The 17967-nt window shown below is 40.1% G+C and overlaps 1 protein-coding gene and 3 long non-coding RNA genes across 5 annotated transcripts; 2 read left to right on the top strand and 2 right to left on the bottom strand.

Moving 5' to 3' along the window:
- Positions 1 to 734: 734 nt before the first annotated feature.
- Positions 735 to 1270, bottom strand: LOC124193419. Its single transcript, XR_006874236.1, has 3 exons — positions 1093 to 1270; positions 879 to 1027; positions 735 to 783 (listed from the first exon to the last, which is right to left on the bottom strand). It is a non-coding gene; the product is annotated as an uncharacterized LOC124193419 (long non-coding RNA).
- Positions 1271 to 1407: 137 nt separating this feature from the next.
- On the top strand, positions 1408 to 2570 carry LOC124193418. Its single transcript, XR_006874235.1, has 5 exons — positions 1408 to 1539; positions 1600 to 1750; positions 1827 to 1929; positions 2012 to 2282; positions 2345 to 2570. It is a non-coding gene; the product is annotated as an uncharacterized LOC124193418 (long non-coding RNA).
- Positions 2571 to 9679: 7109 nt separating this feature from the next.
- LOC124193836 lies at positions 9680 to 12224 on the bottom strand. Of its 2 annotated transcripts, none has more exons than XR_006874505.1 (4): positions 12090 to 12224; positions 11412 to 11959; positions 10627 to 10734; positions 9680 to 10510 (listed from the first exon to the last, which is right to left on the bottom strand). It is a non-coding gene; the product is annotated as an uncharacterized LOC124193836 (long non-coding RNA). The 2 variants fall into 2 exon arrangements; XR_006874504.1 differs by having other exon boundaries at positions 9681 to 10510; positions 10627 to 10729.
- Positions 12225 to 14264: 2040 nt separating this feature from the next.
- LOC124194972 (autophagy-related protein 23-like) lies at positions 14265 to 17730 on the top strand. The gene has a single exon (XM_046589386.1). It carries the CDS (start codon positions 14303 to 14305, stop codon positions 16538 to 16540), a length of 2238 nt encoding a protein of 745 aa, XP_046445342.1. The 5' UTR covers positions 14265 to 14302; the 3' UTR covers positions 16541 to 17730.
- Positions 17731 to 17967: the final 237 nt, after the last annotated feature.

The raw sequence follows: 17967 nt of genomic DNA, 5'->3' as shown, positions 1-17967 counted from the left end.
CCATGAAATTTGGGGTCGATTAGGTGTGATTTAAACGAAATCCAAAATTTGGCCAAAATCGAGAATTTTCCTGAACTATAGTCCAGGAAAATTTTCAAAGCCGGAAGTAAGAAAACGTACAAAACGAAACATGAACTTTACCACAAATTCGACGAGGATCACGAATATGTGGTTCTTTTGTGCGTCAGATGAATATTTACTGAACTACTGACTGAAAAGTGTAAACCGGAAGTAGAAAAAAAAAGCAATTATCGAAAATTTAACAAGTGAGCTTTGTTGGGGGAATAATAATCGTCAGTTATCACTAAATATTTCAACAAAATAACTGTCGATAAATGTTTAAAGAGATGTTCAAAGTAACAGAAACTGACTGTTTTGACAGCTGTTTAGACTGCAAATTATCAAAAAGCCATCTAGCGTTAGAAAAAAGAAGCGTCCAACTAAACTTTGTTTGCGCGCAAGAAGGGCCTAATTTTGGAAACTATTACATAGACACAGTCTAACGCAACTAGACTATTGGTAGATAACCTAAGAAAATAAGTCAATTGTTGGGTACCTAGGCATAATCCCGTGGTGAGTGACTGCAGGTGTGTAACAGCAAAGGGGTAGCGACCACTGAAGTGTTCCAACTCGTCAGTGAAGTAAGACAAGTTGTAGCAGCAAAAGCAGTGAAGCTAGATGAGTGAACGTCGGGAAGATAAGGATGGAGCAGAACGTTGCTGAATGTCCCTCTTCCGTCATGGACAAAGGTCAGCATTGGCTTATTAGGATCTTTTACGTGCTCTGTAAAAAAAAAAAAAGTCTTATGGTTCAGGATACCTATGTAATAATAAGAAAATCTGAATTGTAATGGTCTGGTAGCAGTAATGGGGAAATACCTTATCTCAGCAGATTTGTTTTCCACTACATGTGATCTTCAAACATGAGTTTTAGTCTTTTGACAGCATGATGGGCCTAATGGATGGAAATTGACTGAGCGCTAAGTCAACTTGTTGGAATGACTGACACTGACAGTATGCATCTAAGACTAGAATTTGAAGAAATAAGTTGGTACAGTATAAAAATAAGGGAACCAGGTCAAGATAAACCTACACATGATACGAAGTTCAATTTGGTATATGAAATCACAGGAATATAAGTATTAATTCGCATCCAATTGTTTCACCCCTTTTTTCCTGGTTTCACGATGTAAACACAACAAGGGCGACACTAGCGACATCTGGTAATGAGTTTTGAATCCTAAGTTGGTTGCAATATTATTAAAGATGCCCGACAATAGAATCCCAATATTTTATTTTAAAATACCCGACAATAGAACTCCAGTGCTCGACAGTAGAATTCCACTACGAGACAATAGAACTCCGATAATTTGAGCTGCGACTGTGCAACCAACTTAGGATTCAAAACTCAAGATGTCGCCAGTGTCGCCTATGTTGTTGTTACAAACGAGACGAAGCCGAAAAGGGCAAAACAAAGCTGTAGCTAATTTATACTTTTATTCCTGTGATTTCAATTACCAAATTGAATTTCGTATCATGTGTAGGTTTATCTTGACCTAGTTTACTTATTTTTATACCAACTTATTTCTTCAAATTCTAGTCTTCTAGATGCATACTGTCAGTGTAAGTCATTCCAACAAGTTGACTTAGCGCTCAGTCAACTTCCATTCATTAGCCCCATCATGCTGTCAAAAGCCTAAAACTCATGTTTAAAGATCACATGTAGTGGAAAACAAATCTGCCGAGATAAGGTATTTCCCCATTACTGCTACCAGACCATTACAATTCAGATTTTCTTATTATTACATATGTATCCTGAACCATAAGACTTTTCTGAATCTTGCAATTTTTGTGGCGCACCCTGCAACAGCATGTTTGTTGTTATGGATGTTTTTACTTCTGTTTAGAAGGTGACCCAGCTTTGAAATAGGTACAGTTTTATTTCTCATGGGTAAATTTATGTCAATTTATAAGTAACATATAGAATTTCCTTGTCCCATTGCCACTTGCAGTTTCAGAGACATGAAGCGTGTGGAGTGAATAACCTGCCATGTGTATGCACATGTACCGGATCTGCTTGATGAAAGTTAAATGCCTTACTAAATTCATCACCCATATGATAAGCATCAATACCACCCATCACCATGCTACTGCAATACTTCATGACACTTTCTGTGACATCAGGAAATTTACATCAACCTAAGGAGTAATGCTGTTTGTTGCTGTGAATTCAATTTTTACAGTTTTTTCATCGTGAGCATTTCAGTGTGCTTCTTAAAAAAGGTAAATGGTAAATGCTTTATTCTTTGTTATATTTTCAATAATGTAAAAATTTGTTTTTACAGAGCACGGAGATTCTTTTGCCAATGCTGACCTTTGTCCATGACGGAAGAAGGATTTTCAACAACATTCTTCTCCATCCTTATCTTCGCGACGCACGCTCATCTAGCTTCACTGCTTTTAAACAAGATTTGTTTTACTTCCCTGGCGACTTGGCAAGTTTCTGGACCACTTCAAGATCGCTTCCGTCAGCTGTTACACACCTGCAGTCACTCACCACGGGATTATGCCTAGGTACCCAACAATTGACTTATTTTCTTAGGTTATCTACCAATAGTCTAGTTGCGTTAGACTGTGTCTGTGTAATAGTTTCCAAAATTAGGCCCTTCTTGCGCGCAAACAAAGTTTAGTTGGACGCTTCTTTTTTCTAACGCTAGATGGCTTTTTGATAATTTGCAGTCTAAACAGCTGTCAAAACAGTCAGTTTCTGTTACTTTGAACATCTCTTTAAACATTTATCGACAGTTATTTTGTTGAAATATTTAGTGATAACTGACGATTATTATTCCCCCAACAAAGCTCACTTGTTAAATTTTCGATAATTGCTTTTTTTTTCTACTTCCGGTTTACACTTTTCAGTCAGTAGTTCAGTAACTATTCATTCAACGCACAAAAGAACCACATATTCGTGATCCTCGTCAAGTTTGTGGTAAAGTTCATGTTTTGTTTTGTACGTTTTCGTACTTCCGGTTTTGAGCATTTCCCTGAACTATATAGTTCAGGAAAATTCTCGGTTTTTGGCCAAATTCTGGATTTCGTTTAAATTACATCTAATAGACCCCAAATTTGACGTAGATCACGAATATTTGTTTTATTTGGTCGGCAGCCTAATGGTTGAGGCGCTATCGCTTACTTCCGGTATACTTCCGGAAAATTTGCATAAAACTAACAAGTGAACTTTGTTCTGAGTAAATTTCTAAAAAAGATCTCAAAATAAACCAATTAAAAGAAAAAGAGATTAACGTTAACGAGTTTTGTTTCTGATTTTAATTTACGGTAAAATGTCCGTCATACAATATTTGGTGAGACGGTATCCAAAGTTTCACGGCATCTGAGTTGAGTGTGGAGTAACTGAAATTCAAATTCTTAAAATTTTACCTTAACGACCTTAACAGCTACGCGGCTTACCTCGTTACACGCTTGCATTAGGCTAAACGGGCTAAACAACACGCAGACGATAAAATTAACGAATTGACGGGTCCCTGTAACCTAATTTATCATTTCGTAAATATCAGTTTTAGGGCAACAGCAACTCGTCATCCTTTTTAAAAATCCAACTAAAACCAAAATAATGCTCCAGAAAAACACGGAAATGATTGCCTTAGAATCTTAATTCTTAATTCAATGAAAAATGATACGTAATTCTTAAACTTTTATTCTTATTAGTTGATGAACTTACCGCTACGGGCGCCCTGTCGTTTTCCAGACATGTCCAGACCGGCAAAATTTGAATCCCAACCGGAATTCCGAATAAACTTCATTTCAAAATGAAATTAAATGATTAAAATGAATTGCAATAAATTTTAAACTAATTGAACAATGTTCGTTACACCTTAAAGTATGATTACAATTTAATACAAAAAGTTAAATAGTATAAACATAAGTAGAAATCTGATGAAATCGGTGGAAATGGACAGTGCTAAACGGAATTCCCCCTGGCAAGTCTATAAAGGCAACCCCAACGGCAATAGTCAACATCGCAGTTTTCAATTGCAAACAAACCATCTAACAGCAGTGAAAATGATCTTCCTTATGGCAGTCACTATATTGGCTTTGCTTTCGCTTATGGCTGCACTGTATATCATCTTGGAGCTCATAGTCCAAGTGAATGCACTGCATGCCTTCATCAGTCGACTAACCGAATCACCAACTCGGCATTCGGCTGATAACCTGAATATGATTAAACCTGACTTTGCATGCACTAACCAGCATGCACTTCCCCGACCTGTAATTAACGATGAATTTTCGACTCCCAGCGGAGAAGACTTGAACAACCAAAGTTTTCTTCGTTTGATGGCAGAAAACCACCTGATTGTATTGGAAAATGAACGCTTGGTGAATGAGTTGAGTCTGCTTCAATCACAACTGACAGACTCCTCGTCAAAGCTGCTACAGTACCAAAATGTACAAGACGAGTCGGCAACTACCAAAAGTGAACTCGAAGAAAAGAAACGTGAAATTTCTGACATAAAAGAGAAAAATCTCCGCTTGACAAATGACGATTCGCAGCTAAGGCGAAAAGTTGAAGACAGAGATAGACTGATCGCATCCAGTCAGGCGGAAGCGGAGGAACTAAAGAATCGTCTTGATGTCCTGCAATTGGACACAGTGCATGATAAGTTGGCTATTTCTAAACGTGAGCCTGAGTTAAGGAACAGAGCCGTTACTAGAATTCAAAAAAAAAATCTTCGATTGATGAGAAACGATAAGCGGCTCAGGCGAAAAATGGAACATACAAATCGACTTCTTCTATCCGGTCAGGTGGAATCGGAACGTCTCCGCGTTTGCATTGCTGAACAGCGATTGAACACTCGCGAGTTGGTCGTGGCTACACGTGAGCTTGAGTCAAAGAGTATAACCATTACTGAACTCGAAACGAAAAATCTCCGTTTGACCGAAAACGATTCACAATTGAGGCGACAAATGGAAGAAACCGATCGTCTTCTTTTATCCAGTAAGGCGGAAGTGGAAGAACTTCGAGCATCCCTCAACAACCAGACAGAAACAATTGAGCACCTAGCGATTGAGAATAATCTATTTGTTTTGGATAAAGAACGTTTGGAGAATGAGTTGAGTCTGCTTCAATCCAAACTGACAGACTCCTCATCAAAGCTGCAACAGTACCAAAATGTACAAGACGAGTTGGCAACAACCAAAAACGAACTCGAAGAAAAGAAACGTGAAATTACTGACATTACAGGGGAAAATTTCCATTTGACAAAAGAGAATTCGGGTCTAAGGCGAAAAATTGAGGCAAAGGATCGACTGATCGCATATAAACGAGCGAAATTGGAGGAACTTCATAATTATCATGAAGAAAAAAAATTGCACAAGGTGCACAATGAGCTGGCTTCGAGTCAACGTGCTCTGGTATCCAAAAACAGAGCCATTATTAAACTTCAAGAGCAAAATCAAGAAAGTCGAGCAGAATTGGAGCAACTGAAGACTTGTCTAAGTGAACAACAATTAGACACGCGCGAGTTGGCCGTGGCTACACGTGAGGTTGAGTCAAAGAGTATAACCATTTCTGAACTCGAAGCGAAAAATCTCAGTTTGACCGAAAACGATTCACAGTTGAGGCGAAAAATAGAAGATACCAATCGTCTTCTTCTATCCAGTAAGGCGGAAGTGGATGAACTTCGAGTATCCCTTAACAACCAGACCGACACAATCGAGCAACTGGGAGATCAAATGAGTAGTCTGACCCCGAGGAATGGCGAGAAAAACGGCATTGAAGTAGAAAAACCCAACGAGATCCCGGCAGCGATAGAACAAGTTGAAACGCTCCAAAATAACCCGGAGAGTCTCAAGGATCAAACGCGGGAAGCTATTTACGCCACCGAGAGTTTATCCGACGAAATGCCGGCCGACAATCAGGAGCTGGAAGCACCAAAAGAGCCAGTTTCTGAACCCAAACACATTCCGGTTGAAGTACGTCCATCCAACCAACAACTTGAAACGGACGAGAAACAGCCAAAGAGTCTGACCGAGAGTTTGGCCGAGATCATTGACGACGACACCGGAAATGTGACTAACACAGACCAGCAGGTGCTGGGTGAAACTGAACTACTTGAAATCACCGAAGAGTTGATTATACCTGAGGAAAAAAGTGAACAAGTTGAGGAACAGCCATCAAAGGATCAATCCGATAAGAGCACTGATAATCAATTCCGTCATCAGCCTCAAGATCCACAGTTCCAGCCTCAAGATCCACAGTTCCAGCCCCTTATTCCCGAAAAACCTGAACTTCTTAATGATCAGACAATGGATGAGAAACCGGAAGAACCCAGCCCAGAGATCGTTTCTAAACCAAAGGAAACTCCGGTTGGAGTACCTGCGTCTAAAGGACGACCTGAAACGGACGAGAAAAGGCCGGAACCGAAGAGTCTGCCCGATAATTGGCAGAAGACTATTGACGACACCGGAAATGTAACAAAGATAGATCCGGTGGGTGAAACTGAACTACTTGAAATCGCCAAAGAAACAATTATACCTGAGGAAAGTGAACAAGTTGAGGAACAGCCATCAAAGGCTCAATCCAATAAGAGCACTGATAATCAATTCCTTCATAAGCCTGAAAATCCACAGGTACAGTCCCAAATTCCTGAAAAACCTGATTCGTTCAACAAGAATGACAATCAGCCCCGCCATATACCAGAAGACCCACACGCATTGCCCCCAAATCCCGAAAAATCTGATAGCAAGACAGAAAACCAAAACCCTAAACATTTCCAAATCAGAGTTGTGAGAGGAGTAGACCTTCCGGAAGCAAAGGATTCTGAAAAATATTACGTTTCGGTTTCCACGCGGGTCCAGAAATGGTGCGGCACGATACGCGAACATGACAACAAGAAAGTCAGCAAAACCAAAACGATCCGCGGCAGCCAGCCGGAATGGAACAAAGACTTTACCATCAAGACTCAAAACCCGGAAGAATGCCTAATAACAATTAAATTGAAAAAGTCGTCAAAATTGGGTTTGAAAACGTCCACGGTCGGCTCCAACGTAATTTACGTGAGCGACATAAAAGTAAATCAAGTCAATAGGCTCCGACTCTTCAAACAAATTTTCAAACCATTGGGCAACGCGTATGTTGAGTTGCAGATCGAGTACCCGCTGCCGGAAGTCATTCACAGCCCAGAGAACGTTTTTAAACCCAAGGAAACTCCGGCTGAAGTACCTGCGTCCAACGAACAACTTGAAACGGACGAGAAAAAGCCGGAACCGAAGAGTCCGACCGAAAATTTGCAGCAGACGATTGACTACGACAAAATTATGACAAACAAAGATCCTGTACTCAGTGAAACTGATGAGCTACTTGAAATGGCCGAAGAAACAATTATACCCGAGGTTGAGCAACAGCCAACGAAGGCTCAATCCAAGACCACTGATAATCAGCCCCGCCAAGTACCAAAAGAACCACATGCATTACCCCCAAATACCGAAAAATCTCAACTTGTACAGAATCGGGCAATGGATGAGAAAACGGAAGCAGCAAAGCCGCACCCTGATTGCAAGCAAGGAAAAAGGACGCCCAAGAATTTCCAAATCAAAGTTGTGAGAGGAGTAAACTTTCCGGAAGCAAAGGATTCTGACCAATATTACGTTTCAATTAGGGTCGAGGAATGGCACGGCATGAACCGCGTCCAGTCCAAGAAAATCAAAACCAAAATCATCCGCGGTAGTCAGCCGGAATGGAATCAAAACTTCACCATCAAGACTCGAAATCCGGAAAAGTGGATGATGGTCATTAAACTCAAAAAGTTGTCGAAATGGGGTTTGAAGACGTCAATCACGGTCTTTTCATTCGTTATTTGCGTACACAAAATGAAAGTCAATGAAATCAATAGGCTGAAACTGTACGACTGTTATTTTCCAGCGGGAGAGGCTTGTCTTGAGGTTGAGTACAAGATCGACTACCTGCCAGAAGTCATTCCCAGCTCAAAGATCGTTTCTGAACCCAAGGAGACTCCGGCTGAAATACCTCCGTCTAGCGAACATGAACTTGAAACGGATGAGAAAAAGCCGGAACCGGAGAGTCCGACCGATAATATTCACCAGACGATTGACGACACCGGAAATGTGACTAACGAAGATGCGGAAGTGGGGGAAACGGAAGCTAAGGAATTTCAGAAAGTCGTTGAACAACAGCCAGCATCAGCAGAGGCTGAGTCGCTCCCGCAGCAGAGCACCGACGGCTACCAGCCAACCGAACGAAACTACATGAATAATTTGTTCGTCAATCCATCCCCAGCCCCCAAAAAGACGCTCTCTGATATTCTAGATACGATGGACAGCTGGTTCTGATACTGGATGTACCAAAACCCCGTTAACCTGACGCGGAAGCTGAATGAGTTTCTCACTAAATGCCAATTCCTCCACCCAGAGGAAGTTGAGATCGAGAGTGGATAGAAAGGAACTTGGAGAAAAGAGAGTTGAGGATCCGAGAGATGACGCGACGATCAGGAAGGTGGAAACCGGAAATAGACGGGACAGGTGGATGACCGGAAGATGAGAAAATTGATGACCTGAGTAATCTTTCTTTCTTATTCTTTTTCTTCCCCTAAATTATTTACCTCCATAATTTTTTTTCAATCTTTTTCGTCATCTTCTTTCATAATCGGGTCCATCCGACCAAACTTTAATTCGACACCTTCCATTTGATGTTACCTTCAACATTATAAGGCAACTGCATTTCGACTGGTGACAAAATACGTCGACACAGTGTAGCAAAAGTACTTTGACAATTCGTTTTTAAGATTACGTTAAGTTAGTTAAGTTAAGTTTAAGTTAGGTTAGGTCAAAGTATTTGTACGCTACATCCGTTGTCGAAATATTTTCACACCATTGCGGAAATGTAGTTGCTTTGCTTGTTGTTTATGCGTCGAATAATTGGTGTCGAATTATTAAGTTTTGTTGGGTGAACGTGTTAGTAATTCCGACCCAATTTCTTTTCTACTATTTATACCTTTTTTCTCTTTTCTAGCTTTGAAACTTCAAATTTTAAACAATTTTAACCCCCACTCTCCATTACCTAACCTTTCCTTTATACCGGCTGGCCGGCTGCTTTAATGAGTACGCATCTTCATATCAAGCCATGGCCTTTCATGATTGCCGTTTCGTGGCATCAGACTGATCAGGTCTATAGCAGGTACCGTATTCGTTGGGTGGTAAAAGGCAATCTATTCTCATTAAGTTATACAAGGCAAAAGTGAAATATACAGGACCCCCCCGCCTAATACTTAATCGAATCAGAGCAACTGGCAGCTAAAACAACAGATGCCATACCGTCAACATTTTATAAAAGCATATAATCTCCGTGCATATTGATATATACACCGCCAGAGGGGTAAAAAATAAAAATAAGAAAACAGCTGTTATTTCTCATTTTTTTTTAATGTCGGCCAGCAAGTTCCAGAAGCCCAACCGATGAGCTCGTGACCCTGTAATGCTTAGCCACTCGATCATCATTCATCAGTCGACAAGTCATCATCATCACATCCTTTGATGGAACAGCGAGAATGGAGGAGAGAAATGAAAGAAACGCAGGGAAAAACAGGACGCCACAAAAGCAACACGCCGCCAAAATAAAAAAACCGGTATTTCAGTACACGCAGAGATGAAAAAAAAAAGAATCAAAAATTCACGGTACCCTTTTATTCTTTCCCGAAAGAAAAAGAAAGAAAAAGTTTAGTGTGGATGATCCGTACCGTACCACAATGGCACCAAAAGTCCCATTGTGCTGTAGATATTTGTGTCTCATCTCTTTCCTGTTCAAAGGAAAACACTAACGACCGATCGATTGCAGCGCAAACAATCAACGTGTGCGCAGTACATTGTTCATTTGTTCTCTTCTCCTTTCCCGGAAAGAAGAACCGAAAAAAAAGGTGACTGCAATCAAAACCGGTAAACCGACAATGACCGACCAGCATCTATATACAAGGAGGTGCACGCAGTGTGGCGGAAGGTCCCCCTCTCGCTCAATAAAATCTCCTAGTTGCATTTTGATTGAATTCAAGTTTGAAATATTTTGGACAAAACAAGCCTGATCTGTTGTCGTACTATGAGCTATTTAATGAGCCCTGACCGAGTCAACAAAAACGACAAGAGAAATCAGTTCCAGTCAATAACTGTCTATAGCTCAGGAGTAATAGTACTCGGTAACAATTTACAATCAACGCCCACTCAATACTCAAATAGGAAGAATAGAGATAAATGTTTTTCCTACTTTTGAACTTGTTAAATTCAGCCAGGTATCCTTCCACAAGTGATCCATCCATCCGCTGAAAAGTTGAGTCCACCAGGCGGGATAGGGAGAAAAGGGGGTCCTCGTGAATACACCCACATTCACATGAAGTGTACATGAGGACATTTTAAGAAAGGGAGACGAAGGAAGAGATACGTAGCTCGGCCATCGGGTAGAATCTCCAATCAACAGGGATGCTGTTTATCTAAATGAAAAATAAACATTTAGTCACGAAAAATATTTGGACAACAAGTAAGGCAAAGTTGAAAATGAAACATTAACTGGCAAGTCACAGGAATAAAAGTATTGAAAGTCATTTACCCAAATGATGATGCTGAGGTTGTTGCTGAGATGACAGATCCAGCAGAAGCAAAACTGGAATATCTTGTTGTCACGATGGCTGTGCATGGTTCAGTACTCAAATCTGCACTTGAAAGAAAAAGGTTAGACAGTGCGAACAAACTGCCATGCATTGACAGAAGGCTTACATCACGAATGCTAGTTAAATGCAGTTAAAGGCTAGTCACAGGAAATACATTTCTCAACTTTGTAACAGGCTTAACTGTTTTACTTAAGCTCCCATAAACATTCTTTTATGTAAACTTTATCTTATTTACCCGCTAAAAAGCATGGAGTGTGATTTAGGCGATTCTATTAAAGAGCCACGACACAAAGTTTACTCGACGAACACATTTTTTTGTAATTTGATGTGAACTGCTATTTTTCGTGCAGCCACATATCGTTTCAATTGCTTTGAAATCTTAAACTTTGTCTCTTTTAGTCTTCTGACTTTTCTCCAAAACTTAAAAAATGAATCACTGAAACTTTTAACAAATTGAAAGCAGACGACACTTTCATTTTCTAAAGATATCGATAGAAAAAACAATCGACCCCTTTCCAGCTCTCCTGATCCTGATTAAACAAACAAATCAAAAATGAATGGGATTATTTACGTATCTAATTATTGATTGTCATCTCAACAAGTTACACTGAGCCCCCCTACCACATTCAAGATAAAAATACAAATAAAATTTACACGAATCCGTGAAGATAATTACTTTAAGACCGGCACAATGAATAATAATGGAAACGTTATGTATAATTACGTATGTATAATGTGGTAACGTTCGTCCTCTTCTCCGTCGCTTGATCTGGTCAGAATGACACCATGATGATGACACGGTCGAACGGGATCGACTGGACCTGGTATAAGTTCAGACCTTCTTAACCTACCCGCGTCAGATGGGTGGCAACAGCTTGCTAGATCGTCTCGTTCCACATTTGAACGCGGAAGCCGAAATAGTGCTGGCTGTTGACTCCGCTGTACCACTGGGTGATGCTGGAGCTGTCCAGAATGGCCGCTGGACTGAACTAGTAAAGGCCGGGACTTGCTGTGGTATTTTTTCCGCCCTTGGACGCGCGGTAAATGTTGAGCTCAGTTGTGTCCGCGAACTTCATGATCGTCAAAGGTTTCCGAGAAAATAATCCAGATTTGTGGCGATATGATTTTCTCCGGCGGCCGACTTGGCAATTTGCGATGCTGATTTGCGATGTCAATTTGTTCAGGGAGTCCCGAGAAGAATGAAGGCTCGAGTCGATGCCAAAATGGCCATCGAAATAGAGCTGCTAATTTCATCCCTGATTCCCAACTAAACTATTGACATTATATAAGCAAACAATTAGCTTACATTTTAAGATATTTTAAAAGGTTTAATGAAATTCGCTAGCAGATACAAAATCTTTGGAGATACTAAAGACAAAATGATTCCAAAATTTTGGCTTACCCAAGTTGGGTTGCCACAAAGAGTCGAAAAAGCTGTTGACGACAGTTGCACAGCATTTCAAGTCAGCCCTCTTGCATTGAATTCAACAGCAGCACTTTGTTGTTTGTGGTAGGCCTGCAGGAGGAAATTAAGTGATCCAATTAATTAATTAAAAGGAGACACAATTGATGAGTAGTTTGCCTTTGCTCCATCTTAATTCACAATTTTTCTAGTTCTGACATCCAAACATGAACTCACAATTTCTATTTGCAGAGATTTGGTTATAAAGATTATTGAAAATTAAGCTTCATACGGGGAATAACATAGTTTATCGAACTATGAGGTAAGAGGCTTAATTTTTAATTAATTAATTTTCATGAAAGTTGATATTTTTCGAGCAGCCATCTATGAACCATTTTTGAAATAAGATTCGCAACCTTGATTTCGCAACCTCTACAATCTAACCCAAGTCTTGGCCCATCATCTACATTCAAATTGACGTAAAAAATAAAGATAATAGAATTAAACGAAATTTCTTTTTGAACATTTTTAAATATAAAACTAAGTTGGAATTCAATCAAAATAACAAGATTTGGCTATTCTAAATTATTAAATGCCTAACAAAAAGTGACTTTCCAATAGCTGCCGCGTCAACAATCTGTTCCAAAGGTATAAAGGGGGTTGACAGTTGGTCTGCAGTTATATCGTCTTTTAGTCTGTGATTTCCATTTTCAAGGCTTGACGAATAAAATTAACTGAAGAAGTAGCCATGGCAAATCTATCGGATGAGAAAATTCCACAAGAACTCCTCTATCCGTGGTCACTTCTACAAAAAGATCAATATCGTGATAATCGTGGAGATCCCCATTCATTGCCCCCAAATCCCGAAAAGTCTGAATGCGAGGAAGGAGACCAGACACCAAAGCATTTCAATGTCAGAGTTCTGAGAGGATACCTTCCGGAAGCCAAGGAAAAGGATTCTGACAAATATTACCTTTCGGTTTCCACGCGGGTCCAGAAATGGGGCGGCAAGATTCGCGAACAGGACAAGAACAACAAGAAAGTCAGCAAAACCAAAACGATCCGCAGCAGCCAGCCGGAATGGAACAAATACTTTCCCATCAAGACTCTCAATCCGGAAGCGTGCCTAATAACAATTAAACTGAAAAAGTCATCGAAATTCGGTTTGAAGACGTCCGCGGTCGGCTCCGTCGTATTTTACGTCTCCGCCTTGGAAGTAAATCAAGTCTATAAACTGAAACTGTACGACAAGTCTTACAATCCAGAGGGCAAAGCTTGTCTTGAGGTGGAGATCTTGAATTCGTCTTGAACTTGAATTCGATAAAGGGAAAAAAGAAACAACTAACACGCATATTCCCGGCAACTTTTGCAATATTCATTGATTATACGGAAGGTACTTTTTTCATGATAATGTCCAATTATTTCCATTATAAAACAAACACCAAAAAGATTTCGAAATAAACCAATTAAAAGAAAAAGTGATAAACGTTAACGAGTTTTGTTACTGATTTTAGTTTACGGGAAAACGGTTGTCAAACAATATTTGGTCAGATATGGTATCAAAAGTTTCACGTCGTCTCCCATCGAGTGGAGTATGGAGTAACTGAAATTTGAATACTTAAAATATAACCTAAACGATCTTAACGCCATAACGAGCTTAACACGGCTTACCTCGTTACACACTTACATTAGGCTAGACAACACGCAGACGATTAAATTAACGACTTCACGGGGTCATGTAACGTCATTTATAATTTCGTTATCGGTTTATTAGGGCAAACCCACCTAGAAACAAAATAATTGCCGTGTAGAATCTCAATTCAATGAAAAATGATTCCTTTAACTTTTATTCTTCTTAGTTGGTGGACTTACCGCTACGGGCGCCCTGTCGTTTTCCAGACATGTCCAGACCGGCAACATTTGAATCCCAACCGGAATTCCGAATAAACTTCATTTCAAAATGAAATTAAAAGATTAAAATGAATTGCAATAAATTTTAAACTAATTGAACAATGTTCGTTACACCTTAAAGTATGATTACAATTTGATACAAAAAGTTAAATAGTATAAACATAAGTAGAAATCTGATGCAAACGGTGGAAATGGACAGTGCAAAACGGAATTCCCCCTGGCAAGTCTATAAAGGCAACCCCAACGGCAATAGTCAACATCGCAGTTTTCAATTGCAAACAAACCATCTAACAGCAGTGAAAATGATCATCCTTTTGGCAGTCACTATATTGGCTTTCCTTTCGCTTATGGCTGCACTGTATATCATCTTGGAGCTCATATGGACAGTGAATGCACTGTATACCTTAATCATCAATGCACTGTGTGCCTTCATCATCAGTCGACAGACCGAATCACCAACTCGGCATTCGGCTGATAACCTGAATATGATTGAACCTGACTTTGCATGCACTAACCAGCATGCACTTCCCCGACCTGTAATTGACGATGGATTTCCGACTGCCAGCGGAGAAGACTTGAACAACCAAAGTTTTCTTCGTTTGATGGACGAAAACAACCTGATTGTATTGGAAAATGAACGCCTGGAGAATGAGTTGAGTCTAGTTCAATCACAACTGACAGACTCCTCATCAAAGCTGCAAATGTTTCAGAACGTACACGACGAGTTGGCAACTACCAAAAGTGAACTCGAAGAAAAAAAAATTGAAATGACTGACATGACAGAGAAAAATCTTCGCTTGGCAAATTATGATTCGCGTCTAAGACGAAAAATTGAAGACAGGGATAGACTGATCGCATCCAGTCGGGCGGAATTGGAAAATCTCCGCGTTTGCCTTGCCGAACAACAATTAGACACGCGCGAGTTGGCCGTGAATACACGTGAGCTTGAGTCAAAGAATAGAACCATTTCTGAACTCGAAGCGAAAAATGTCACCTTGGACGAAAACGATTCACAACTGAGGCGAATTGAAGAGCCCAGCACTCCAGTCATTGAAATCCCCGAAATCGAAACTGCATGTTTAGCATCCAGTCGAGCGAATGAGAATAATCTATTTGTTTTGGATAAAGAACGTTTGGAGAATGAGTTGAGTCTGCTTCAATCACAATTGACAGACTCCTCATCAAAGCTGCAACAGTACCAAAATGTACAAGACGAGTTGGCAACTACCAAAAACGAACTCGAAGAAAAGAAACGTGAAATTACTGACATTACAGGGGAAAATTTCCATTTGACAAAAGAGAATTCGGGTCTAATGCGAAAAATTGAAGCCAGAGATCGACTTATCGCATATAAACGAACGAAATTGGAGCAACTACATAATTGTTATGAAGAAAAAAAATTGCACAAGGTGCACAATGAGCTAGCTTCAAGTCAACGTGCTCTGGTATCCAAAAACAGAGCCATAATTAAACTTCAAGAGCAAAATCAAGAAAGTCGAGCAGAATTGGAGAAACTGCGGACTTGCCTAAGTGAACAACAATTGGACACCTCGCAGTTGACCGTGGCTACACGTGAGCTGGAGTCAAAGAATAAAACCATTTCTGAACTCGAAGCAAAAAATCTCCGTTTATCCGAAAATGATTCACAGCTGAGGCGAAAAATAGAAGAAACCGATCTTCTTCTTTTATCCAGTAAGGCGGAAGTGGAAGAAGTACGAGTATCCCTTAGCAACCAGACAGACACAATCGAGCAACTACTGGATCAAGTAAAAAGTCTAGAAAAGGAAAAAGACGAGGCCCTCCAGAAGTTGGCAGAAATGGAAAATAATCAGAAACAAATGAAACCAAAGTTGACAGTGGACGTTGGATGCAGCACCGATGAGGAGGTATTCAACCAACTCCAAATCGAAGAGCCCATCATCCCTCCAGTCACTGAAATTACTGAAATCTTAACGCCATTCTTAGCTTGTAATTCCACTGCAGTTCAAGCTAAACCACCACTGACCGAACCACAGCCTCTAGTAACTGACGCAATGGAGAATACCCCGGCCAACACCTTTAATGAAAAGAAAGCCGTCAAGCAGTGTACTGAACAACCGCAGGATGCATTACCCGAATTTTCCATCACAACCACTATAGAAAAAGAAGTCTACGTCGATCGAATTGTCGTGACTGGGATAGCGAATAAGGATTGCGGGCGAGTTATTGGACGCCATGGAACAAATGTAAAAAGGCTAGAAAATGAATATTGGGTAAGTGTCTACTTTATCAATGGGAATCTTTTCATCACCGGCGGAGATGCTGAAAGCCGACTGGCCGCTTGCTCCGACGTTATCGACAACCTGCCAGTCACCATCGAGTGTCCTACAATCAATTTGAGAAGAAACATTTTTTACGAGGATTATTTGTTGAGAGAATTAGCGTTTAATCATAATGTACAGATTTATCGTCCGTGTAGAGAAAATAAGTACGTCACCATCTGGGGTACGCTAGCCAATTGCAAAAGAGTTTATGAAATTCTACAAAACGGAACTCGCTAGTTTTTGATTATTTTTTTTTCTTAAATTAAAATTAAGTTACAATTGAAGCTGGACGTCAGTTTTGCCTATCAGTATAGTTGTCATCTTGCGATGACGTTACCTCCTCTCGTGACAATCCAAAGGGATTGATGGATGAACCCGTCGACGGAGTTGGTGAGCTGGTCGCTGGTGTGATGTGAGTGAAGACTTTCGAAATTCCTGGCACTTGTGTACGAGTTGAGTTATCATGACTTCTCTATACACGGTGAAAGGAATTAGATCATCTTCACTCGCACGCCAGTGTACAGTTGACTAACACCTTGACGGGGGATTTCAGTACCCTCAAACGAGTCCATCAGTTTCTAACGTGCGTTGCGGGTGGAGGTAGCCGAGCAAGATGACGACTATTATCGATGGTAGGGCTGGTCCAGTAGTTTCTTTTGTTTACCCTTTGATTTTGTTTTTCCCTCTCTTTTTCGATTCAAATAAATTTCATTTTTAAATTTCAAATCTTTTAGTTTCGTTGTGTCATTCATTTTACTAGACCAAGGGGAAAAAGAAAAAACTGATTCCTAGCTGATTTTATGTTGAATATTAAACGAAAATGGTAAAAAGGAGAAAACGTCAACAAGAGGTTGTCGTATTTGCAATGTCTAGACTTTTTTTTTTTCATCAAAGCGAATATTGAGGAGGAATAAAAAAGTCAAGAAGCAGAGTCACAAGATCTTGACGAAAAGATGAAACGATTTACTTTTGATTAATGAGAACGAACAAAAAAGGTCTTCGTCTTGTGCTGTTCGGCTATTACACGACAATGTGGAAGGCTAGTTTCGGGCAATTCGGCAATAAAACTGTTATGAAAATGGCGATATTGAGCTGTCAACAATTTACAATTTGTGATGGAACGCCATCAACAGAAAACCTTGGGGAGCAACGTCGAAATTCCCGACACGGAATTGATTGGCGATTATTCCTCTTTTGAAAATCGGCAAGGTTTATTCGTGCCATAAAGTGACACAATGAAGAAAAGATAATTAAAGAGCAAAGTTTTTCCCCCCCAGCAGCGCCAAACCTTTTCCAAGAACGAAAGACAACCAGAACGCAAATAAGTCCTTTCAAGAACGTGGACAAGAAAATCAATTCAATTATATAGGGAATAGGGATGGAACCTTCCACCAAAATGGAGAAAAAGCTATACACATTATCCTCGTGTCACGGCAAATCGTTATTGCTTTTGATCAATGACTGATTTCCTGAGTTTTAAAGTCAACACAAAAAGGCGCTATATTACGCAACGATCAACCAGAACGGCCACGGCGAAAGCATTGCCAATTTGTTGAAAGAGAAAAGCGCAACGGAAAAAGAGAAAACAAACCGGCGAATGCGATGGTAATAATGAGAGTCTACAATAAACGTCCTACGATAAACGTTCGTCAACAAATTCAACT

Source organism: Daphnia pulex, chromosome 5 (assembly GCF_021134715.1).
Source record: "Daphnia pulex isolate KAP4 chromosome 5, ASM2113471v1".
Taxonomy (NCBI): Eukaryota; Metazoa; Arthropoda; class Branchiopoda; order Diplostraca; family Daphniidae; genus Daphnia; species Daphnia pulex.
Note: the sequence above shows the minus strand (reverse complement) of the source record. Positions and strands in the feature narration are given on the sequence as shown.